The sequence below is a fragment of the Pan troglodytes genome, chromosome 13 (genome assembly GCF_028858775.2).
Source record: "Pan troglodytes isolate AG18354 chromosome 13, NHGRI_mPanTro3-v2.0_pri, whole genome shotgun sequence".
In the NCBI taxonomy this organism is placed as follows: Eukaryota; Metazoa; Chordata; class Mammalia; order Primates; family Hominidae; genus Pan; species Pan troglodytes.
In genome coordinates, this window is record NC_072411.2 from 133154521 (window position 1) to 133179277 (window position 24757).

The following is a 24757-nucleotide window of genomic DNA, read 5'->3' on the forward strand; positions in this document are numbered from 1 at the left end:
GCCCTGTGTCTTCAGCCCCTCAGTTCTTCAGCCCCTCAGTCGGTCAGCAGGTTTCTCGTACTGGGCCCCCCACCCCTGTGTATGCGGAGGAGCCAGGGCCTGTAGAAGCAGCTGCAGTGTCACGGTGGCAGTGCAACAAGGTGGTGGTGGGACAAGGTGGCAAGGGCAGGGTGGGGTCGACTGCAGCCGAGTATGCGGGGTCTGTGCAGCCTGGCTGCTACCACAGAGAACCAAGCACCCGTGTGGATGTGGGGGAGCGGCAACTGGACCCCAAAGGGTCTGGCTCCTGGTCACCCGGACAAGCCCAGCTGTGCTCCTGAGCAGGGAGGGCCACTCCCTGCAGCCCCACACTTGGTGGCCAGGTGGCTGCTGAAGAGACCAAGATTGTTGGGTGACCTGGCAGGGGCCATGTGGGGCCTGCTCTTCTCCGGGGCCAGTAAGCTTAGTCTAAGACAGGGTCACAAGGCATCACATGAATCTATTTATTTGGCGAATCAGATTAATCAAGTCATTTTTTCCAGTGCTAACCGTCCACCCCTCCTGTGCTGCTGGGCCCCACTGCTGATTATGGGCCAGCTTGGGTTGCAGCTATGTGGGTCCAAACTCTCGGCCCTCCTGCCGAGCAGCCGTAGTGGCCTGCAGCATGGACCTGTGCCCGCTCCCGCAGACACGGGTCCCCACGGAGAAGAGGCCCTTCTTTCCACAGTGTTTTGGGATGGGTCAGGGGTCCCCAGGGCACACCCACAGGTCCATAGTTGTCACATCACACTGAGACTGCTGATACCCTCCAAGGACCTTCCTCTTACAGCCATGCAGCTCCTGGGTCCTGGCTCCCCTCCCCGTCCCTCCCTACATGATCAGTTCCTCTCAGCTGTCTAGAGCCCTTTCTGTCACCTGGAGAGAGTCATGCTGCACATAGATACGATTTTATGTTTGAACATCGCTGGGGATGATAGGTGGTTAGGTCCACCCACCCTTGTCTCTTAGGAAGCCCATCTGGCCTTGAGCACATTGGTAGACCCAAGTGCACATGACGGGCATCACTCAACTCCACCAGGCAGGCTCCCAACTCCTCGTGCAGAGAAAGAAGTGGGAGGAGGGTGGTCACTAAATCCACCACCCATGGACACTGAGCCGAACCAGCCCCAAATGCCCTGTTGCATGCGAAAGTCTGGCTTCCTCAGAGTATCACGGGTGGTGTCTCTGTCTAGGGTGGCCATTGGAGAGGGCAGCCTGCAGGCAAGGAGAGGAGTGTCTGGGGTTTGGGGCAGCCAGGCAGCCTTACCTCTGGGTCTGCAGAGCCTGACTCTGTGGCTGTGGTTCTTAGAGGCCCAGCTCAGGGGGCCTGAGCCTCCGATCCCTCTGGTCTGGTCTGGTCTGGTCTGGTCACTCCTCCACATCCACTTCCACCCCTTCATTGACGCTCTCTTCCTCACCCTTCCCTCCATCCACCTAGGAGGAGGTGTACAGGGTGCCACTTGAACACAGCAACAGCGGGAGCTACTCCTGAGAAGGCGACTCCTGTCCGTCCATGGCTCTTAGGCCAGCTGGGAAAGCTCTCAGGCAGGAAGCAGCTCAGCCAGGTTCCCCACCCACCCTGCACTCCCTGCAGGCTTCAAGCCTAGGGCCACTGCTCAGCTTCCCTTCCTTTTCCTCTTCCTCTTCCTCCTCCTCCTCCCCACAGGTCCAGGTTTATCCAAATGCTTCTCTTCTTCCCCTCAGGTCGCCACCCCTCCCAAGCCCTTCAGCCCCCACTGAGCCCAGATCCTACAAGTAGACCTCAGTTGCTTTTCCTCCTGAAGACCTTGCTCACATGAAGTCTCATCAGTTACTCCTCATCCCACTCGCTCTGTCATGCAAAACCACCCCACAATGGATCCTTCTCATCATTTCACTCTCCGGAGCAGCTGAGTCATTGGGAGGCTTCCGCTGTCACTTGCACTCCTCCTCCAGATCCGTTGAGAAGCCATCCAGGCGTGACTCAATTGTTTACAGTTTCCTGGGACCTGCAGGGACCCCCCTTGCCTTCTTTCTCAAGGCCACACCCTTGTGCCTAGCTGCCTCATCTCCCTCCCAGCTGCCAGGGAGGGACGGCTCCATGGGCAGTGCCACGGGTGCCAGCTGCCCAGCCAGGATGCAGGTGAGTAAGACAGCACCTCCTCCACCCTCCTATGGTGGAACCAAGGCAGGCCTGATTCTTTGCCATTGTTTTCAAGGAAGCTAGCTGTAATGAGCAACTTCCCAGTCTGTTTAAGATAGAAAGCAGGTCAGGGGTCTCCCCGCTCCCAGGCCGTCTCTCACTGTCTCTCTTCACCCTGGGCCAGCACCAACACTCCGTGCTGTGGACACCCTGATGGTGATGGGGGAGGGGCTGTGTGCTTCCAGCCCTGGGCCTGTCTTCTTCCTTCCCCAGGAGTGTCCTTTCCTCTCCCCCCTCATGGCTCTTGGATGTCATCAACACCCCACTCAGTCATTCTGCAGTCTTCTCACAGGCACGGAAAGGTGTGGCTGGCTTCCTTCACCTTTCTGAGGCTCACTGGAAACTTGGGGTGATCCATACTACTTGCCCAGCCCCAACACCACCCCTTCTTGCTGTCATCTCAGTGAGGCTTTTGGCAACACAGTTCCAGAAGGGACTGGAAAATGCAAGTCTGCTCTGTTCTGGGACACCCAAACTAAAAAGGGGCTTCACTCATCCCTACCACCCCACCTCTGCCCAAGACACTCTCCCCCATAACTGACTCTCTTGGCTCCCTCCTTTACCTCCTTTCTCTCTCTCTCTTTCTTTCCAGAACCTCCCAGTCGAACAGGAAAATGGGGAGAGTTGGAAACAGCCTTGTTGACATGGTCTCATTCTCTTTCTCAATTCTTCTGCTCTATAGTTTTTGGACTTAGAAATCAGTAATTCACCTGGTCTGTGGGTTCTTCAGAGATCCCTGGACACTGGGTGGTATAAGCTGTCTAGGCAGTGGAAAAAAGGTCTTTGGGGTATAATGAGCAAAACTGGCACTCAATGGGCATCAAAGGGAAGCACATCAGTGAAGATGGTGCGGATCATCCCACCACATCAAAACCCTGGAACGCGATGTCCGTTACCAGAATTCAGGGCCAGGGCTTTCTTCCCCTGAACAGGATGTCCTTCCGTTAGCCCCGGGAGATCGTGGTGTCCTGCAGGACCAGCTGGACCCTGGAAGGCCGGTGGGCCCTGATGTTCATGCGGAATTCTTTGATGACAAAGTAGTAGCAGAAAACATCCAGGCAGCAGTTGATGTTGGAGAAACACATGGACAATTGCAAGAAGAAGCTGATGCTCTGCTTGGCTCTGCACTCTACGATAAAGCCGTTTCTCACCAGGAACTGCAGGAAGAACCCCAGGTGGACTGGGAGGAAGGAGACCACGAAGACAGCCAGGCTGGCTGCGATGCTGTAGATGCAGGCTTTCTGCTGCACCCAGTCCTGGGTGTGGTCTCGGCGGCCCAGCAGGATGTGGATGCTCCTGGAGCAGCAGAAGCCCATGATGCCCATGGGAAGGAGGAAGCCAAACACCTCCAGCGGGAAGAAGACCTTGGCGCTCCAGGTATCATCAGACATGTTGTGGAAGCACATGTATTTTTCCACTTTCCCATGGAAACTATAGATAGGGATGCTCCCGGTCCACACCAGGACCCAGATGGTACAGCAGATCCCAAAGATCTTCCTGGGGGACCGGAGGTGGCTCACCAGGAGTGGGTACCGGATGGCCAAGAACCGGTCCATGCTGATGAAGCAGATGGTGAAGACGCTTCCGTACATGCTGACGAAGTAAAGGCACTCCACCAGGGTGCACAGTGACGGGAAGGGGGACTGTACCTGGGACAGGACCATCTTGAACGGGAGGGAGAGCACCAGCAGCAGGTCAAAGACCGCCAGGTTGATCATGTAGATGGAGGTGGCAGCATAATCGGGCCACCTGTTCTTAAGGAAGGTGCTGAAGCCATGGATGGCCAGCAGGTTGAGGAGCAGGCCCAGGACGAAGGTGGGGATGTGGACTGCAAACTGCAGGGTTTTCATCAGCTCGTTGACGCCGTCAAACAGGCAGTCCCCACTGGTGTTTTGCTGACTCATGTTTCTTCCTACAACACCAACAGATTAGACAGGGCTCCTTTCACTCTCTGGAAGTGATGGATTCAAATGACTTTGTCAAGAATCACAAACACCTCCCCAGCATCACACAGCAATTCATGCCCATTGAATCACAACTAGAACACAGAAAAGAAAAATTACCTTTAATCCTGCTGCCCAGATGCAACCACTGTTACTTTTTGTGTATATCATTCCAGACTCGCTTTCTCACTCTCTTTCTACCATACACACATTTTTCTTTGACAAATATAGAACCTGCTGTGCATGGACATCTGTCTTTTAAATCAGAACTCCTTTTGTTGAAAGAAGTAACAGCACATACCCAGACCCAAACAGGCTGAAGCAAAGAGACAGTTTCACATAATGGAAAACATGAAAACTAGGGTAGGGCTGACTTCAGGAGCAGCTGGATCAGGGATTCAAATGCTGTTTCCAGGACTCAGCTCCTTTTGTCTCCTTTGTCCTCCTCCCACCCACTTTCCTGATGGTTGGACACAGTCAACCTGCAACCAGGGATGATTGACACCAGAGCGTTGCATTCCCCTGGACACAGTAGCTGGTTAGTTCATTGGTTCAGGGACAGATATTTGACTCTCCAAGAAGCCATGATAATCAACACAACTTTTGCTTGGGTTTCCAGGCAGAGGGTTGGAGTCCCTTGTCAGGGATTCATAGTTGCCAAGATATAAGGTCTGCAGCTGCCGCAGCCTCTTGTACCCCAAAGAGAAAACCAGACAGAAAATGGAGAGATATGGGAGAAATGGCATTCCCAGAGGGAATGGAGCGGGGCCCTGAGGTCTCCACAGGGCAAGGAAAGGCCTTTTGTCAGGCAGAAAATTAGAAGTGGCCTCAGGGACGGGAGGACCAAGGCTGCAGGTGTGGTTGCACAGGGGTGTGGTCCGAGCCTGGTCAATTTGGGGTGAGGGGGTGAGTGCCATTGTGGGGTTCTGCATCAAAGTATGTAGCCCTGGAGCAGGACAAAACCAAGTGTTCAATCCAGGCATCCAGAACCAGGTTGCTAGAAGGGCTCAAATACGACCCAACTTCCACCCTCTCCCCACTTGCCCACCTCTGCCCACCTCCCTGCTCCCTCCTTTCTCACCCACTCTTCCCTCTCCCCACATGTGAGGCCATGCTGCTGGTGTGCTTGACTTGGACTGGCCTTAGACATGGAATGTGCCACATTCACTAGAGCACAGGGGCATGGCATGGAAAGGACATTTATGCCTGGCATCTTCCTTAACCACTTCGGCAGAAAGCAGCTGGGTGAGGAAGTGTGGCCAGGTCCTGCCGTGAGACCCACCTTCCTGTGCCTCTCCCACCTTCCATGACTTCCTGGCTAGCAGGTGCTGAGATCCCAAGATATCGATGTATCAGGGAGGAGACATCAGCATGGACTCCCACCAGAGAATCCCATACTAGTGACCACTGCAGCTATTTATTTTTATTTTTATTTTTATTGTTTTTGAGATGGAGTCTCACTCTGTCACCCAGGCTGGAGTGCAGTGGCACAATCTTGGCTCACTGCAACCTCTGCCTCCCCAGTTCAAGCGATTCTCCTGCCTCAGTCTCCTTCATAGCTGGGATTACAGGCATGCACCACCACGCTCACCACCCCTGGCTAATTTTTTGTATTTTTAGTAGAGATCAGGTTTCACCATGTTGACCAGGCTGGTCTTGAACTCCTGACCTCAGGTGATCCACCCACCTTGGCCTCCCAAAGTGCTGGGATTACAGGCGGGAGGCCCCGCACCTGTTCCTAAAACTTCTGTTATTAATTAAAGTTTCTGTTATTATTTTTCATAGCTTTTTATTAATTTTAAAAGTATTCCATGCACTCAATAAGATATTCGAACAGAACAAAAGAACAAGCGTAGGAAAAGTCAGCCTCCTAAGGCCTCAACTGTCCTTTTCAAAGGCAGCATGGCTTACAGCTTCTTGCATATTCCTCCCAGACATTTTCTAAGTAGATACATATATGCAAATATATGCATGCATACATATACATGTATGACTTCTTTAAAATTTGGAAATAATATACCTAGAGCCCCTGTCCCTTGCTTTTTCACTCATCAATGTTTCTTGGACATTGGTCTATATCAGCATATATGAATGGCTTGTTTGCCTCCCATTGTGTAGGTATACCAAAACTCATTTAGCCAGTAGCTTATTCATAAACATTTAGGTTTCCAGTATTTTACCAGGAAACAATGAATTCCACAATAAGCATTCCTATGACTTATTTCTTTGCTGCGCAGCTATTGCTAACAGAATTCTCATTCTGCTATTGTTTCTCATCACTATTGGGCGCCCGTGGGAGGAAAAAATTGGGGTGTTTTTTAAGATCTTATATGTAATACCATTCCCAAGCCCTCTCTGATCTCTAATGAAAAAGAAAATCGATATATATAGATAGATGTTTATAGGTTCATATATATATCATCCATTGAGCACTACGCACTAAACATTTAACATACATTACTTGATTTGGTGGCTTTCCAAAGATTCTATGGTTTCCAATGTGTTAACTTTTCTCACAGATTTATGTAATGAGAGATCTAGGAAAAAGTACTTCCTCTTATTCAAAGCCTTGGTGTCCTGTGGTCTGTGGGGATGGTGCCTCCTAGGGGTGTGTAGGAGTAACTGGTCCTACTCAGGATGCTCAGAATCTGCAAGGTGGGGTGGCCGCCTCCTCACTAAACATGCTGAAATGGCCACAGGCCTAGCTCAAAAAATTACTGGAATAGCTTGGAACTCACAAGGTAAATTTCAAAAATGATGAGAAAAGCAGGTCAAAGCCCAGTTCAAGTCTAAATGTAAAATGTTGCAACACCAAAGAGGAAGATGGAATTGGCTTGGAGAAGTTGCCTTCAAGACCAGAAACAGCAGAAAACCAAGAACCACAAAGATAAGAATGAATACAAGTTTATGTTTAAAGAGATCCAATAAGATTTTGAAAAGGGAACTGAGGACATCTGTCTTTGTCTGGGTCACACTAACCAATTAAGAAAAAGGAGCCACCAATGACAAAAGCTCAACACTCAGAGGCCCTTACTGTCAGCTGTTACCGGCCGACTGCATGGATGAATCCACCGTATTGCTGGTGGTTCAAAGTGGCCAAGAAAAAAATCGGTGATGCTCAAAGTCCAACCCAAACCCAGACACAATGTGTGGCTGAATTGGGGGAACAAACGAATAACAACGGGAGGAAAGTGATCTGACAGAAAGCACACAACCTCAGGTGGTGGGATGAGTCTCCATTGACAGTAGCAGGTATATTCATAGACACAATTTGGCCATCAGTATTCCCCAGTAGGATTATACTAAAGGTCACATTTGAATTACCGACAGACTTCAAATGGAAGCTTCTCAGAGGGTAGTCTTTGAAGCCAGAGAAGGCACTCTATGGGCTGGCAAGAAGAAATTAGGTTGAAAAAATACTGCCGGCTAATGGCAGAGTGAACAGAGAATCTGAAAAATTAATCTGAATTCCCTCTGAAAGTCCAAGGAAACCATCTTTTTAGAGTCTTTTTCAAAAAAATCGGAAGCTTCACTGTAGTAAGATAAAAAGGCATCAATGCACTCCAAATGGCAGCAAGAGATGAAACAGTCATCCTTCTCAAAGAAGTTTGCTAATAAAAACCAGTCTACTTGTGGGTGGGGGAGGGGAACGGGGCAGGGGGGCAGCAACTAGCACCATTTGCTACTTGTGGGGTGTGGGGCCATTCCATTAGCAGCTCCTGTTCTGGCCAACCCAGGAGTCCACCCCAATCAAGCAATGGTACTGTAGTTGGCTGGGTGGGAGGCTGAGTCCCCTCAGGTCCCCTGAGAAGCAGATGCTAAGACAGTGCTAGACAACTCAGAGATTAAACAGGGGAAGTTCCCATGAAGGATAGTTGGGAGAGGGAGCAGGAGGAGGTGGGGTGAGCCTTCAGACCACCTGCAGGTCTGACTCTGTGGAAGGAGAGAGGGAAGGAACGACAAGGTGGGAAGGACTTCAGACAGCAGTGCAGGTTTCAGCCCTTCTTGGCCAAGCCATGGGGCATCTCTGAGCAAAGGTTGCCTGTTGGAGGAGCCCCACATCCGCAGAAATCGCCCCAGGCTAGTGCCTCTGCCCAGTTCAGGCACTGGCTAGGAGTAGCCCAAAGAGAGTGGCATCAGCATCAACATCACCATGGACCTGAAGCAGTAGAGCTGCACTGACTGTGGTCAGGGACCCTGGGAGTGGGTTCTCTGGAATTCCGGGGAGATCTCAGCAGCACCCCTGCATAGCTGCCAAGGAGCCATCCCAGTGCTGCCATTAATGTTGGGATCTGTGTCACAGGCAGCAGTGGAGATGTTCTCAGTTTCCACCCCAGCAGCACCATCTGTGGAGTGCTGCCTTTCTACCATCTGCAGCAGGGATGGGTGGGCGCCTTCGCCTCCTAGGGGACTGGAGTGGGGCAGTCCCAGCCTCCTCCAGAAGGAAATAGCATTGAGTGGGCAAAGGTCATGGGTCAAGCAAATAGCATCTGTGCATGGAGTGAAAGGACCCAAAACCATTGTGAGTCAGCAGCAGCACGGTGGCTGAGAGGTGGGGCTGAATTGAACCGTGGAGTAAATGAGACAATACAGGAGATGAAGCGCCATGTTTCATGCAAAAGCTATGGAGAGAGCCACTCCCAGAGGCCCTGTTGACACCTCTGAATGTCCCGCTGACATGTTTAAATGTCACCAAGATATAGCCTCACAAACATCCATGAATAAACAAACCAAGTTCCTTGGAAACCTCTGAAAAAATAACTAACACCAGAAGAGGTTTGAGGGAGAAGATCTGGGTGCAAGAATTTCGTATCCAACCAGGCGTTCTTCTGTAAAGAGTGCAGAAAGCAAGTCTCAGGTGGATGTGGCCTGTAGAAAAACAACCGCCCCAAAACTTTAGACCTCCAAGAGATCATCACTAAGAAGAGTGCAAGGATGAAAACATCAAGGTAGAAAAGCTTGGAACTGAGCATTGAATTGAAAGCAGGAAACTATGGAAAGAGACTTAAGTTATGATGAATATAGTTACAGATTTAAAATTAAAAGAAAAAAAAAACAGAAGAGATTATCCGGCTGGACTAGTGGCTCACACCTGTAATCCCAGCATTTTGGGAGGCCAAGGTTGAAGGATCACTCGAGCCCAGGAGTTTGAGACCAGCCTGGGCAACATAGTGAAACCTCATCTCTCCAAAAAAGAAAAAAAATTTTTTTTAGATTAGTAGGGTGTGGTGGCTCGTGCCTGTAGTCCCCAACTATTTGGCAGGCTGTGTGGGAGGATCACTTGAGCCCAGGAGTTTGAGACCCGCCTAGACAACATAGTGAAACCCCATCTCTACCAAAAAAAAAAACTTAATTAGTAGGGCGTGGTGGCTCGTGCCTGTGGTCCCCAACTATCTGGGCGGCTGTGTGGGAGGATCGCTTGAGCCCAGGAGTTTGAGGCTGCAGTGAGCCATGATCGTGCCGCTGCACTCCAGCCTGTGTAACAGAGTGAGACCCTCTCTCTAAGAAAAAAAAAAAAGAGATAATCTGTGTCCCTAGAAAGAGACAAGTTTTAATATTGTGGATAAATTAATAAAGCAGGAAGAATGTTCTTGTGTTGTAGGGGGTGGGGACAATGGAGGGTAATAGTAAGTGCCTGGGGTGAAGCAAAAGGCTCTATTGCTAATATTTCTATTCTGTTTTTTTTCACTTCAATAATTACAGAAATGTGTGTCAGATTCTTGAAAACCTTAAAAGCAACCACTATTAAAAATATGATGTCTACCTTCAAAATTACTACAGAAGATGAAAAGAAATAAAACCAACTACATAGCAAAGGAGTGAATATAATAGGAAAAGAAACAGCATAGAAATTACAGCAATAAGTGTGAAAAAATTCAACTTTTACTAATATTCTCAATTCAAAAATAAAATATAACTGTTTGCTCTTATGAAGGGTGCACTTAAATGACACAGAAATGTTCCACATAAAAGTTCTGTGACGATAGAACAGACAAATATAAACAAAAGAAAGACAGGGAGGTAATATTCATAACTAGCCTTGTAGAATTGCAGAACAAAATTGCTCATCAGGATTAAGAAGCTTATTTTTATAGAATAAAATAAAAACTCAATTGCGAGGGCAAATGTAGTAATCTTATACACCGAATGGTGGAAAAGTACATCAGGTACAATTCTTAGAATTCCAGGAGCCATTGGCAAAAACAAACTGCAGTGTCAGACTTTCATATACTGTAGATTAGAACAAAACAAATAGGCAAAATATAAACTAGGACATAGAATTATATAAATAATATGATTAATACAGTTTAATTAATAGCCCTTGGGCTTGGTTTTAAACAAATAGGTAATCCATTTTTTTTCTCAAGCAGCCAAAAAACACTTGCCAAAAATGAATTATCTACCTTACAAGAACAAAACCATCCATTAAAAAAATTCAGAAATTATTTTGGCTATACTCTCTGACCACATACACAAAGACCTAGAAAATAAAAATACAGCCTGGCCGGGCGCAGTGGCTTATGCCTGTAATCCCAGCACTTTGGGAGGCAAAGGAGGGAGGATCATTTGAGCCCAGGAGTTTGAGATCAACCTCACAACATAGTGAAACTTCTGTCTCTACAAATTTTTTTTTTTTTAAATTAGCTGGATGTGGTGGCTTGTGCCTATAGTCCCAGCTACTCAGAGGCAGAGGTTAAGGAAAGAGGATGGCTTGAGTCCAGGAGGTCGAGGCTGCAGTGGCCTGTGATCATGCTACTACCCTCTAGCCTGGGCAACAAAGTAAGACCCTGTTTATATAAATTCTGTCTCAAAATAATAACAAAAATAATAATGACTATTTAAAAATAAAGTGAGAACTACAAAACTAAATACATGTGAAGAATAGCAAGAACTTTTTGGATTGGTTGTTTTAAAAAAAAAAAAATTCACAGGATACAGCCAAAACTATTCTCAGAGATAAATACATTGCCCTAACTGCTTTAATTTTCTTTAAGGACATTAAATAAATGAATTAAGCACTTAACTTGAGCATTTAGGGAAAAAATGTCTTAGGGAAATCAGGAAAAAAGTATAAAGATAAAAGTGGAAACAAAGGAATTAGAAAAGAGAAAATATCAGAATCAACACATTTAATAGGTGGTTCCTTCAGAACAGAAGCAATAAACGAAGCAATACCTATATCTCTAACAACTATGATCAAGAAGAAAGGACTCACATGGTCATAACTAGAAATAAGAAAGAAGACATTAAGCTGAGTTAGAGAGGAGAGCAAAAATAGCAAGAAACTGCATTGTTACGTGTGTGTTGATCTGTTGAAAAACCTTGATGTAGTTGTTGATTTGGGGGCAAAAAATAATTTACCACAATCTATACAAGGTTTGACACAAGAAGAAATAGAATTATTGACTAGACCAATAACCATAAAAGAAACAGAATATTATCAAAGAATTACTCTTAAAATAGGCTGTAGCTTATTTCAAATTTTCAAGCAACAGATAATCCCCGTGCCCTATAAAGTATTTCAGAACATAGTATTAATGAATTTCTATTAAACTAACTTATCCAAATATCGAAACTCAGCACAAAAGAGACAGACTTGCTCAAATACAATTATGAATATATATGCAAACATCCTAATTAAAATATTACCAGGTGGAATTCAGTACATTAACATTATAAATCATCATGATGAATCAGATTCACTATAGAAATGTAAGATAGTTTCAGTGTTAGGAAATCAATTAATGTTTTGTATCACATCATTAGAGCAAAAATAAAAAGTCATCCAATTGTATAAATAGTTTTTCGAGTTATTTAACTAATGGAACAGGAAAGTACTTCTTACAAAGAGTAAATTGCTCACACCAATGACAACTTTGTATTTAATGGTAAAATAATAGGGACATTCTTGTTGAAATCAGACATTTACTAACCCAAAAATCTCAGACTATGCACTAACACATTTAACAGAAGCAAGAATAAATGAGGCATTCCACAAAAATCAATAATACAAAGGGAAGGCTTAGTTAAGAAATTATGTTAAGAATTATGTTAAGACTGTCAGTTAACAATTTGGGAGTAAAAACCAACTTAGAGTCTCATCTTACACGGTATCTCAAAAGAAATTCCAAATTCATCAAGGAATTACATTTCAAAACAATCAAATCATAGAAAAACTAGATGAAAATTTAATAAACAACTTATAAAATCACTAAAGGGAAAAGCTCTTTGTCAACTTAGCATAACTGAAAATCAAAGAAACAGAAAATAAACAGGACAGGTTTGACTGCACAAAAAAAATTCTTTTTGCTAAAAAGTCTTAACATCAAATAATATACTCGAAGAAACAAAACACAATCAATGTTAGACAAATGACGTTCTTTCTCTGCGAAGAGAATATTAAAATGAATAACATCAAGAACAACAATAGATGAACAAGCCAATGACATAGGCAGTTCCCAGAAGAGGATTTACAGAGAGATAACATTTTTGCTTATCAAATTCAACAAAGAATTTGGCAACGGTTCTGTGAAACCAGTCACCAATATGCTGGTAAGTGTACAAATTAGCACACAATTTTTGGGATTTGATAATTTCTATTACAAGCCATGAAAATGGTATGTCTTTAATCCAGTGATTCTGAGAATTCACCTTAAGTAAATTATATGAAAGAAGAAAAATTGTGTACAAAAATATGTCCACCTTGGCATTTTTTCTTCTTATTCTTCTTTGCCTCAATGTATTACCACATTACTTTTTTTCTAATAGTAAAAAATACATACACACATGTAAATGCCAACAAGAGGTTAATTTCACTACGGTAAATTTACTCAATGGAAAATTTTTCTGTCTGCCTGTTATGTTTATGCTGACTATGTTGAGTAAAAACCCCACAAACTATAGAATTAGACATTCAGAATGATTTCAACTGTGATTAAAATTACAAAAACCCACGCATAGAGGGGAAAAAAAAAACCTAAAAAAAGATTTCTACATCCCAACCAGTGGTTGCATTCTAGCAGTTGGAAGGTGGGTGATTTTTAAAATCTTTTATCTTTATCTCTGTCTTTTGTGTGTGTGTGTGTGTGTGTGTGTGTGTGTGCTTTTCTAATTAATTAATGATACTATGAAAACCTGAGATTAAAAAATAGATATGTATATAATGCTTGGTGGGGAAAAAGGAGACCAGTAAGGATAGCTTTCCATTTTTTCCTTCTGTATCAGAGAAACAACTTGTGGTCTGGGTTTGTGTTTGAGGCATGGCAGGGCGCAAGGTTTACACAAAATTAAAAGTTATGCATTGAATTCACCAAAGCTCAGCTGATGAGGCATGACCTTTCAGGGTCAGAGATGAGCATTTCAAGATGGGGCTGGGAACGAAGCATGAAGTGAGAGAGAGATGTGGGAGTGTCAAGTGAGACAGCAATCCCACCCAAATGATGGGAGAACAGCAACAAGAACCTGATTCATGATTTTTTTTAAAAAAATTGAAAAATAAACAAGTTTCCTCTGTTCACAGGTCAGCCATCACATCATAAAAATGTGTATTACATAAGCAGTAAAAGACGACATAAAAGAGACAAAATGCCAGCTTCATAGTGAAGAGTAGGTGAGGGTAAGAAAAGAGATTTAAAATATAATTCCCCCAAAGCTTGGCAAGCTATCAATAGCATCAAGAAGTTAAGAACTTAAATATTTTCCAAATTGAATATTTAGGTTAAATTACCTTGTCTATCTTAACGGGACAAAAGGAAGAGAAGATTCACAGTAGAAACTGAAAATTAAAAAACTATAATATCACAATATAGAAAACAGAGGGGCAACCTCACAGAGGTTTATGCAAATATTATAAACAATTGTTAATACTCCCTATATTAATCTATTAAAACCAACCATCAATTTAAAAAAAACAAAATTCAATCATCTTTTGTCAAGGAAAAACACTAAGAAAATGAAAAGACACAGAGTAAAATGATAGCATAATCTTTGGTTTATCAGGCACATTTTGTGCTAGAAAGGAAGGGAATAGGACAAAGTAATTTTTTTTTTTAGTAAAAAGAATTGAGAAAGTAACATGGAGACTCCACACGAGTGAAAGTTACAATAAATAATGAAAACTTAAAACACTCAATTTCTGTTCCAATTAGCACAGCAAACAAGTACATAATGGGACCATGCAGGAAATGCAAAAGAAATTTTAAAAAATGGAAATATAATGTAGCTGGAGCCCTTAGTGCCCCTCCTGTAGAATACCCATGATCAAAATAGACAGAAATTAGAGCTCTGAACAACCCAACTAATAAGGTAGACTAGGAGATCAGGGAGAAGTACGTCATAAATCAAGGGTCTATGCTCTCTTTAGAAGAATAGAAGTGTCTTTCACAAAATTTATCCCATTCCCAAGCACAGGCAATGGCAATTTTACACTCCTCATTCTCGGACCACAAAGAAAATAGCTGTTTGTTGGTCCTGACCACTTAGCTGCAGTGCCATATTAAAAATACAGGCATTTCTATGCATTCTCTTACACAGGCTCTTCACGTGTGAGTCAGAGACAAAATCAGACGTACATTGCTGAAATATTGTAAAGAAACAATATTTATACACAAAACACAAACGCAGTCACCACTTTAAGGAAAGTGGGAATTCCTAAGTGTTCTTTTAAACATGAAAGGGAGAAACGAGGTGAGCCAAGGCTACACTCAGAGATCCTGGAAGTGGAATGGGAGTGACCATGGCCAATGCACAGCTCTGATCACCCTAGGACCCGAGGCTGTCTGTCTGCAGGGGCTGAACTCGGAGGGGCTAGGGAACCACAGCATGGGAGAAGATGCAGAAAGGCCTAGAGATGCTCCTAATCCCTAGAGGGAAAGGCACAAGGTCATCCATCCTCCAGTGATCGTGACGTGTTCCACCATAAGACTTCACAGGGTCAGAAAAGGAATGGGTTCCAGGTGCTGCAGAAAGCAAACCTATCTCGCAGCCAGAGTGTCTGAGAGTAGACAAAGCAAAGCAGCCTCGTCATGTGGAGGGCTCTCTGTCACCAGAGGTATGCAAGCAAAGGCAGGGCTATGTGCTTATCCAGGGTGCTGTAGAGGGAATTCATGCACACAGCCGTGTCTTACTGAAGGGTGTTTTTGTTTGTTGATTTTTAACCCTGAAGTAGAATCTCCTTTCAATATAAGGCTGTTTTCCAATGTTTGGTGAAAAGGAGAGAAAGTATGTGACGTGTGGAAAGGGACTGGGGTGGAGCACAGAGGCCTTGCTTCTCCTCCTGGCTCCCTCTGCTTGGGGGGTTCCGTCTCATTTCTTCCATCCTCAAGGCCCTGCTCAGCCCCGTGCCCGGAGCCCTGGCCTCAATGTGCTGATTTGTTTGTTTGTTTGTTTAAGTTAGCATCTTGCTTTGTCACCCAGGCTGGAGTGCAGTGGCACAATTGAGGTTCACTGCAACCTCAACTTCCCAGGCTCAAGCAATCCTCCCACCTCAGCCCTCCGAGTAGCTGGGACTACAGGTATGCATCACCATACCCAACTAATTTTTTATTTTTTGATTTTAAAATTTATTTTTATTTATTTATTTTTGAGATGGAGTTTCACTCTTGTTGCCCAGGCTGGGGTGCAATGGTGTGATCTCGGCTCACTGCAACCTCTGCCTCCCAGGTTCAAGCAATTCTCCTGCCTCAGGCTCCTGAGTAGATGGGATTACAGGCATGTGCCACCACGCCCGGCTAATTTTGTATTTTTAGTAGATACAGCGTTTCTCTATGTTGGTCAGGCTGGTCTCGAACTCCCGACCTCAGGTGATCCACCTGCCTCCCAAAGTGCTGGGATTACAGGTGTGAGCCATCGCGCCTGGCCTAATTTTTTATTTTTTGTAGAGATAAGGTCTTACTGTGTTGCCCAGGCTGGCCTCAAATTTCTGGGATCAAGCAATCCTCTTGCCTCTGCCTCCCAAACTGCTGGGATTACAGGCGTGAGCCCGAGCACCCGGCCTGTGCTGGTTCTTAATTGCTGACTCTACACATTCTGCAGCTGGGATTCCTGCAACTGCCAGTGGTCCATGGTACCCTCATCCGCCCACACCCTGAAGGATCCAGTGTCCCACTTGCGGCAGCCCTGTGGCTTTGCCTGCACAGCTGAGACCTCGAAACCCAGCTATGTGGCTCCACACCAGACCTACCTTTCTTCCCTCTGTGGCCTGGACTTTCCAGAGAACACAAGCAACAAGAAGATCACAACCCTAAGGAGGGTTGCAACTGAGAAGGTGGCCCTTCCTGCAGCTGCCAGGCTGTCATCTGCACAGAGCATTGCAGCGTGAGCCACCTCAGAGATGGCAGGGCCAGAGCCTAAAAAAGCAGCATTGGCACAGCCGCAGGGATGGATTTGAGGAGCCCTGGAATACTCCCCCAAAAATGCCACAGTTAGAATACACAGCGTATCCACCAGTAACACCATAGTGTGAATAAAGTCATCCGCCTGTGCCTGAGCTGGGCTTCTGGGGGCCACGATAGAAGAAGGAACAGGACACAGAGGGGACAGAGCACATGACCACAATCTCCCCAATGCCTGAATGTTGCTGGAGCTTGGGCTGGGGGGTTGGAGTGGGGCTGGGAGAGGGGAGGGGCCGGCTTGGGGACGTGAAAGGTGGCCAGCAGTGTACTCAGTGATCTACGATGGGAACTCAGGACACTCCTAGGAGATTGCCCTAATTATGCCCATTTTACAGATAAGGACAGTAAGGCTTAGAGATGTTAAAGATTCTACCCAAGGTCCAAAAGGCCGTGAGGGACCAGCTGGAACTCATGTTCTGAGTCTCTCCTCCTCGCTTACCCTGGCCCCCATCAGCATCACAAGCAAGAGCATCTGGGATCCAGGAGCTGCCAAGCCCCCTCCTCACTTCTTTGCATGCTCATGCTCCTCTTTCCCCTTGGACTCTCTCCTCCACTGCTAAAAATCCCACCTCTTCCTTGAAATGCCCACTTCCCAGGTTCACCCACGTCATCTGATGTGGTTTTCCCAGTGCAGTCCTGAGTGGGTGCCTTGAAAAGTCCTCTGTGTATCCCAGGGGGAGCGTGTCCCTGCTGTCCTCCAGCAACCCCAGGACCAGGACCATGTCCCCTTCACCTTTATCACCGAGCCTCACATACAGTTTGTCGTTGGGAAGGTCTTATTGCATGAAAGAGGGGGTGAAGAAATGACGGAACAAATGGCCAGGTCTGCTGCAGCTCCACAGTGACTGGTGCTCCCTTTACAGCTGGGACAGCCGCTCAGAATCAAAGGCAAACCTTGCCTTCCGCAGAGCTGTGGGCAGCACTTTGCCCTGCCCTGTCCTCTCATTCCCACTGCCTCGGGCAGCACAAAGCCCAGGTGAAGCCAGGCCAGCCAGACATGTCCTGACTTTGTGTTCTCACTCTCAGGGAAGAATCTAGAATGTTCAGGGTTCTAAGTGCTGCTGTGTCTTCCCGCCCAGCCTCTCCAAGACACACTTGGCTAGGGTTAGAGAACAATGCAGCTATAATGCAGGATAGCAACCAGGGCTTTCCTCCCCATCATTTACTGCCCTTGAGCGCCCCGTGAGGAAGAAACCGTGTATTGCCTCATGCCCCAGAGAGGTAAACGGAGGCTAGAGAAATTACGCAGCTGGTGAGTGGGTGAGCCTGGGCTCCCAGGCTCCTTCTGGTCCCCAGTAAGCACTTGCTCAGGGCTGCAGGATGATCCCTGAGAGTGTGTCATCTCGGGCGCTTGGTGGTTTCCCAACAAGATTCTGGGGAATGGGCGGCGGGCTTGGTGGAGGGCGGTGGCACGTGAGCTACATGCCCCGGGAAGGCTCCCAGGCTGCCTATGGGGAGGTTTCCCGACCCGACATGATGCTGCAACCCTGACTCAGATCAGGAGGAAGTTGAGGGTTCGTAGAAAAATGTCACTCGTAATCGGGGACAAACCGGGTCTGCCTGCCGCTGCTGCTGTCACGGAGGCTGCCTAGAGGCTGCCGCTGCCCTGACACCTGGGACTGCTCGCTGAGTCGGGACAGGTGTGCACAAAGCCCAGGCCCACACAAGCCCCACTGATCTTAGGAGAGTTACCTGCAGTCCACAAGAGCAAGGTCAGGCTAGAGGCTCCATGCCTTCGTTTCTCTAAATGGCCCAGAGGCTGTTACCTGTTGGTGGTCTGGTGCAGCTGAGAGGGCTGAGAGATGTCATTTCTCCTCCAGGCCTGGCTGTCAGCCTGTTCTGGGGAGAGTCACTTCCCCTCTCTGGGTCTCGACTTCCTTGTGAGTGAAATAAAGGGGTGGGACCAGATGCTCTTTGAGCCGCTCCAGTGTCACCCTGTCTGGCCTAGGGGCTCTTGCTCTGGGGTCTACAGAGAGGCTGCGTGGAACTAGAGTGTGGACATGGGGAGCGGTTTCCAGGAGGAGGGTCTACACTCTCCCGCCCTCTTGGAAGATCTGCACGCCCCCCTCCCGCAGCTCCAAAAAACAAAACAAAAACCAAAAAGCCAAAAATCACACTGCATGTGTCAAGGCCTGGGAAGCCTCTGGAGGAGGAAGCCTCCTACGCACCCCAGACACCCTAACAGGGGTACCACACAGGAGCAGCCATTCTCAGCACCTGCCAAAGGCCGTCGTGGCTTCCAGCACTTCGGGGGTTTAGGATTTGAAACTGCTGCCCACAGAAAGGAAAGGAAGGTGGTGCTATTTAGTACTTGCAGGTTAGGACTTGCGTGCCTAGCATCGGAGGAGACCTCAGCCACTGCATGTGTGTCTGCAAGAATGGTCAGTGGGGCCCCACAGGTTCCCCAGCCTCGGCTTCTCTGTCCCAGGCCTGCACAGAGATTTGAGGCAGCCTTGGGCCTGTGGCTTCCTAGGGCCCTGCAAGCAGAGATTTCCCTGGCATCTCCCACCTTCAGGGCTGGGAGGGCTGAGACTCACCCGTGGGCCTGGGTGGCTCTTACCTGGGAGCCCTCAGAGATTCCAGCCCATCAGGAAAGGCTGGGCTGAAACTACCCCGGCAGATGCAGCTCTCATGCCCTGGAGGTGCTGGGAGGCCCTGTCGGAGGACCAAACACAAGCAATTTTTAAAAGCTATGCGTGCTGGGACTTTCAGGTGTCTACAGGAATAGAAACTACTCCTGGGTTTTTTGGGTGATTCATCCAACACATGGGTCCCCTCTGTAAATAACACCTTGCAAGTCACTGCAGGGGAACCACCTGGCCCTCTGGAGCTGGGTCTTCCCACTGTCTGGTGAAGAGGTTGACGGAATCATGACAACTTTTAAGCTCTCACCTGGGCTTGTGTGATGGGCAGTGCCAAGTCCACTGCCTGCTCCAGGCCGTGGAGCCCCAAGCTGGCCTGCATGCCAAGACAGGGCACAGGGCAGTCCTGCCCCCAGCGAGGCCCCCCTACTGGGCCACCAGCCCAATCTAAGCCAAAGGCTGGCTACTGGGCAAGGGGGGGCAGCCAGGCCCGCACCCTGGGTGCGGGAGGAGGGCAGGAGCCTGCTGGGACAGCAGCAGGGAGGAAACACACCGGTGTCTGGCACCCACCTCCATACCCAGAGCCTGCAATGTGAGGCCCCAGGAAGGCATCCACACTGAGTGGCCTGCAGGGAGCAGTGTCTCTGCTCAGCCCCTCCTCAAAGGGAGCCTTGTCTACTCCCATTCTGGCTACCTTCTTTTTTTTTTTTTTTTTTGATACAGAGTCTCGCTCTGTTGCCCAGGCTGGAGTGCGGTGGCACTATCTTGGCTCACTGCAACCTCCACTTCCCGGGTTCAAGTGATTCTCCTGCCTCAGCCTCCTGAGTAGCTGGGATTACAGGCTTGTGCCACCATGCCCGACTAACTTTTTTTGTATTTTTAGTAGAGACGAGGTTTCACCATGTTGGTCAGGCTGGTCTTGAACTCCTGACCTCGTGATTCACCCACCTCGGCCTCCCAAAGTGTTAGGATTACAGATGTGAGCCACCGCTCCCGGCCCTGACTACCTTCTTTTAAGAAATGAATATTTCTACTTTATTGCTGTTGCAATATTAAAATTTTTAAATTTTTAAATTTTTGAAAACATGCACGATTCAAATACATATGTAAACACATATAGGAAAATATCTGTCCCACTCCTAAATCCAGCTCTCACCTACCCCCCAGGGCACCACTGTTAAGTTTCTTCCAGAGTTTCTGTACCCGCCCATGTACACCTGAGCTCTTATTTTCTCCCTTTTCTGACGCAGAAGCTAGAGACCACACGAGCTGCTCTGCAGTAGAAGGCATTGTCCACCTCCCTCTCCTGTGGGTATCCCTTGGATACCTTGGGGGATATCCAAGCTATATGGGGGATCCCTTGCCAAGATACGTCTCCAGAGAGACTCAAAGGTTTGAGCTCCTAAGAGCGAGGCTAGGCAGGGACTCGCCCAAGGCCCTGTCCTAAGGCTCAGTCCTGTCCCTCGGGCTTTTCGCCTCCCCTTGCCACAGCCCTGGGGAGTCATAAATAGGAAGACCTTTCTCAGAAAATTTCCCTTAAGCCTCCTGAAACTTCTCCCCCTAGTCCTGCCCACCCTCTCACCATCCAGAATAACTTGGAGGTTTTGGGAGCCTGGGCAGGTCCCTGCCTGTCTTCCAGGCTGGGAGCCCCGAGTTGGGGGGTTTGGGGGCACACACCTTCGACTTCACCAGTGGGGCAGCTTCGGAGCTTCAGGAACCAGCTTCTTCTAGGGCAAGGAACAAGTGAATCTGACTGTGTTTATCAAAGAGCGGGTCCAGGATAGCTGGGCGCTCACCACATCCTCCCCTGACGCTGGTGAAATTTGCTCCTTCAGCAGCCAGAGGCCTGGCCCTGCCCTCGTGGGGCATCCCTTCCCTCCAAGGGGGGAAACCTGCCCACCAGGGGCTTTGCAGGGTGACCAGTTGGCCCAGAGCTGTGCAAGAAGTGCTCCCAAGCCTGCCCCAGAGAGCTGGTCAGGGAACAGGGGCAGGGACAAGAGCTGAACCCTAAGAGACACGGGGAGGGAGGAGGATGCTGGAGGAGGGCAGCCCAGGTGCAGGCACGGGCAGGAGGCGCACGGTGTTGGTGAGGGCCCGGGCACCCTCTGCACCAGGGTAAGGGGGGAATGGCAGGAGCCGAGGCTGGAAGCTGGCCAGGCAGGAACCAGGGGCACGGGCCGCCCCAGGGTCCCAGGGAACACACGCTTGGCACAGGGGCAGCATGTGACAGACCCACTGGGGCAGCAGGGGTTGGGTTGGGATGAGGGCACCAGCAGCAACAAGAAGGAATGAGGGCAGGAGTGGGGGCGTCAGAGTGTCTGAAAGAAGGATCCAGGGCATCTGAGGCAGCCGGACTCTGAAGATAGCCTCAGCAGGTCTCCGGCCGCCACTCCCCACAAAGCAGCTCTGTCAGCTTGGGCTGGTTGCCTAACCTCTCTGAGCCCATTTCCCCAGCCGCAAATTGGAGTTACACATCCATTCAATCAAAAAATGTTTGTGGATCATCTCCTAGGGACCAGGCAGTGGTGGTGAAGACAGATGACAGTACCTGCCTCAGAAAACGTTGTTTTAGGAGTTGGCATGGTAACAGGGGTAAGCGTACCCAGGTAGTGCCTGGTACTCAAGCGGTGACTGAGGCCCCCATTCCTCGTTGATTTATGCCTGCCTTTGTCTCCCCTACTGGGTCTATTTGAAGGAAAAGAAAAAAAAAGGAGTAACATTGATAATGGGACCCTCATGATCCAAGGAAAAGGGGTCCTAAAAATCAGAGAGAGGAAGGCAGGGGAACTCAGGAAGAAGAGGCAAAGAGAGGAAGATGAGCAGCACCTGCCCCCACCCTCTGCTCCAATCCTCCAGGTGCGGCCTGGAGACAGACTCAAAGGGTTGAGCTCCAAGAGCTGGGCTAGGCAGGGACTTGCCCCAGGCCCCATCCTATGGCTCCCCATCTGGCCTCTCCCCTCCCATTCTGCCGGGAACACTTCTGTTCCCAAGCCCCACTTCTTTATTTTATTTTATTTTTTGTAAAAATAGAGATGGGGTTTCGCCATGTTGCCCAGGCTGGTCTCGGACTCCTGGACTCAAGCGATCCCCCACCTCGGCCTCCCAAAGTGCTGGGATTACTGGTGTGAACCACTGCATCCGGCCACCAAGCCCCACTTAAACATTGAGCCCGGATGACTCCCGCACGGTCAGCTGGGTGCTATACCACACGAAGCCCGTTCCTGGAGCCTTTGCCAAGTCCCTGAGGACTGACACCCTGCCCCCTAGGTGCTCACAAAGACAGGAAGGTGCGTGCCCCCAAGCCCCCCAACTCGGGGCCCTGATAATCCCTCTTAGCAATTGAAGATGTCTCCTTGAAAGTGGGCCCATGGTGGCTGAGGTCAGTGACGCTTAATGTCAAGGCAGGAGGGAGTAAAACACGCAAGGGGGCAGCAACTGTCCAGAATGCAGCCTTCCCCTCCCATGTCACCCCACGTGCCCCTCTGTCACTCACTGGAAATGTAACGTCAAGGTTACAGGAGAAGGTTGCAGATGCTCAGATATCTGTGCCTTCTGTTCTTGTCATGATCCAGCCAATTCTTTTAGAGCCACCAAGCTTCTCCCTGCAGTCATCCTGCCCATGGCTGTTGATGGCCCTGATGGGGCTTGGAGCCCCCAGAATGTGCAGAAGTTGGACAAAGGTGGTCTTCAAATGCAATGGTTGTCTTATCACTGAAAGCCCACGGCATCCAGAGGAGGCCCTTTACTACGAAGTTTACAGAGAGCACAGGTCTCTGTACGTCCCAAGTTTCCCCTGCTGCCAAATGCAGGGGAGGAGAGAATTCTGGAAGCCCACCCTGTCCCATGGCTCCCCTGGCACATGGAGCCACTGAATGTCTTGTGAACATTAAACAAATGCTTCCAAGTGAACACCTCTGGCTCTGTCTCATCCAGGTCCTCCTGAGGCCCTCCTGAGGTTTGGCGCTCAAGGGAGCAGAGTCCTGGGCTAAACCCTGGCAACAGCTTCCCAGCATTCCCTCCACTCCCGCCGGGCAGCCAGGACCCCCCCACCCCGCCTCCCACCTGGGCCTTGGGGCCAGGAGTCAAGGAATGAGGGGATTCTGCTCACCTCTGAGTACCCCCTCTGGCCTCCCAGCAGCTCCCTGTCCAGGCCACCAGGTCACAGCTACTGAGCTACACTTGTTTATTTCTCAGGGACACGGGGATAGGAGTGTGAGCAGATGGTGGACCCTTTTGAAATACTTATTTTCTTTTATGTTTCCTGTTGCATAAAGTGTACTATTTCCTTTGCCCACATGCCCATCAGGAGCCTAATATTCTGTTTTACACGTTAGCTATTGAATTCCTATTCTTCTTACGTGTTGAGCCTTTTCTCCCTACTTCATCCCTTCCCACCTCCCCTACACACAGACATTTCTATCTTTGGGTTTTTTTTGTTTTGTTTTTCTTTTCTTTTTTAGACAGAGTCTCACTTAGGCTGGGGTGCAGTGGCATGATCTCAGCTCACTGCAACCTTCGTTTCCTGGGCTAAAGTGATCCTCCCACCTCAGCCTCTCAACTTCCCAGGACTACAGACACGTGCCACCACGCCTGGCTAATTTTTGTACTTTTGGTACAAAATACAAAGGCATTGAGAGGTTTTGCCATGTTTCCCAGGCTGGTCTCCAAGTCCTGAGCTCAAGCAATCCACCCACCTCAGCCTCCCAAAATGTTGGAATTACAGGCGTAAGCCACTGCGCCTGGCTCAGTTTTATCTTTGTTTTGCGGCATGGAAATTGTTAATTGTGTCGTTCGTCTCCATGAATTATCTTGTAGCACTTTAATAATGAACCTATCTTCACCCTTCTGTAGTTTGAGTAACTAGGACATTCATTTCCTTCCTGAAAGTCTTTTATTTAATTCTGATTTTTAAAAAGTATATATTGGGGTGGAAGGTAAAAAATCTTCTCCAATACTGAGGGGCTGACAGGTGAAGGCTATGGGGAGGTCCCCACCTGCCCTACCTACCCGCCACTCCCCCAGGAACTGTGCCAGCACTCACACCCTATTCTCCTGCAAAACCCTTTGTCCTGAGACCCTTACCCCACATGCAGAGCTACCACCTCTGCTCTTTAATGCCATCAAATATCTTCCAGGGCACACCACACTCCAGTACCTGGCTCAGTCTTCATCTCCACCCCAAGTCCTCCCGACTCTTCAAGGAGACGTCATTGCCAATGGTGACAGCTCCCTCCAACACTGACCCTGCCTGTCCTGAGGACCACGCCGAGGGCAGTACACTTTACAAATTAAGTCTGTTCATTCTCCAAACACCCTGGGAGGTGCAAACGATCAACAGCCTTGTTGACAGAGGAAGAAATTGAAGCACAGAGGGCTGGAGCCCTGTGCCCAAATGTGCACCACGAGCTTGATGCAGAGCTGGGGTTGGGCCTAGGAGATGGCACCTAGAGAGGCCGATTTCTACCTGTCCCACCTTGCTGAACCCTCACCAACCCCATGAGGCAGGACCCACAGGCACCCCCACTTTACAGGGTGGAAATGGAGGCATTGAGAGGTTTTGGCAACTCGCCTGATAAGCCCACTTGTTAAGATGCTGAGCAGGAACACGGTGCACCTGCTGCTGCCACAGGCCCCGACCGC

At 48.4% G+C, this 24757-nt stretch overlaps 1 protein-coding gene across 10 annotated transcripts in view; it reads right to left on the reverse strand.

Moving 5' to 3' along the window:
- Window positions 1-458: 458 nt before the first annotated feature.
- Window positions 459-24757, reverse strand: part of GPR55 (G protein-coupled receptor 55) — a 54150-nt gene continuing 29851 nt past the window's right edge. Inside the window, exons 1-3 of one of the 10 annotated variants that reach the window (XM_063791774.1) lie at window positions 19096-19229; window positions 18228-18412; window positions 459-4112 (exon numbers count right to left, since the gene is read on the reverse strand). In XM_063791774.1, the coding sequence (XP_063647844.1) occupies window positions 3145-4104 (960 nt within the window). In that variant the 5' untranslated portion in view covers window positions 4105-4112; window positions 18228-18412; window positions 19096-19229 and the 3' untranslated portion in view covers window positions 459-3144. Of the gene's footprint in view, window positions 4239-18227; window positions 19300-24757 lie in introns of those variants that run through there. The other 9 variants (XM_063791772.1, XM_063791773.1, XM_063791776.1 and 6 more) reach the window with 9 other exon arrangements.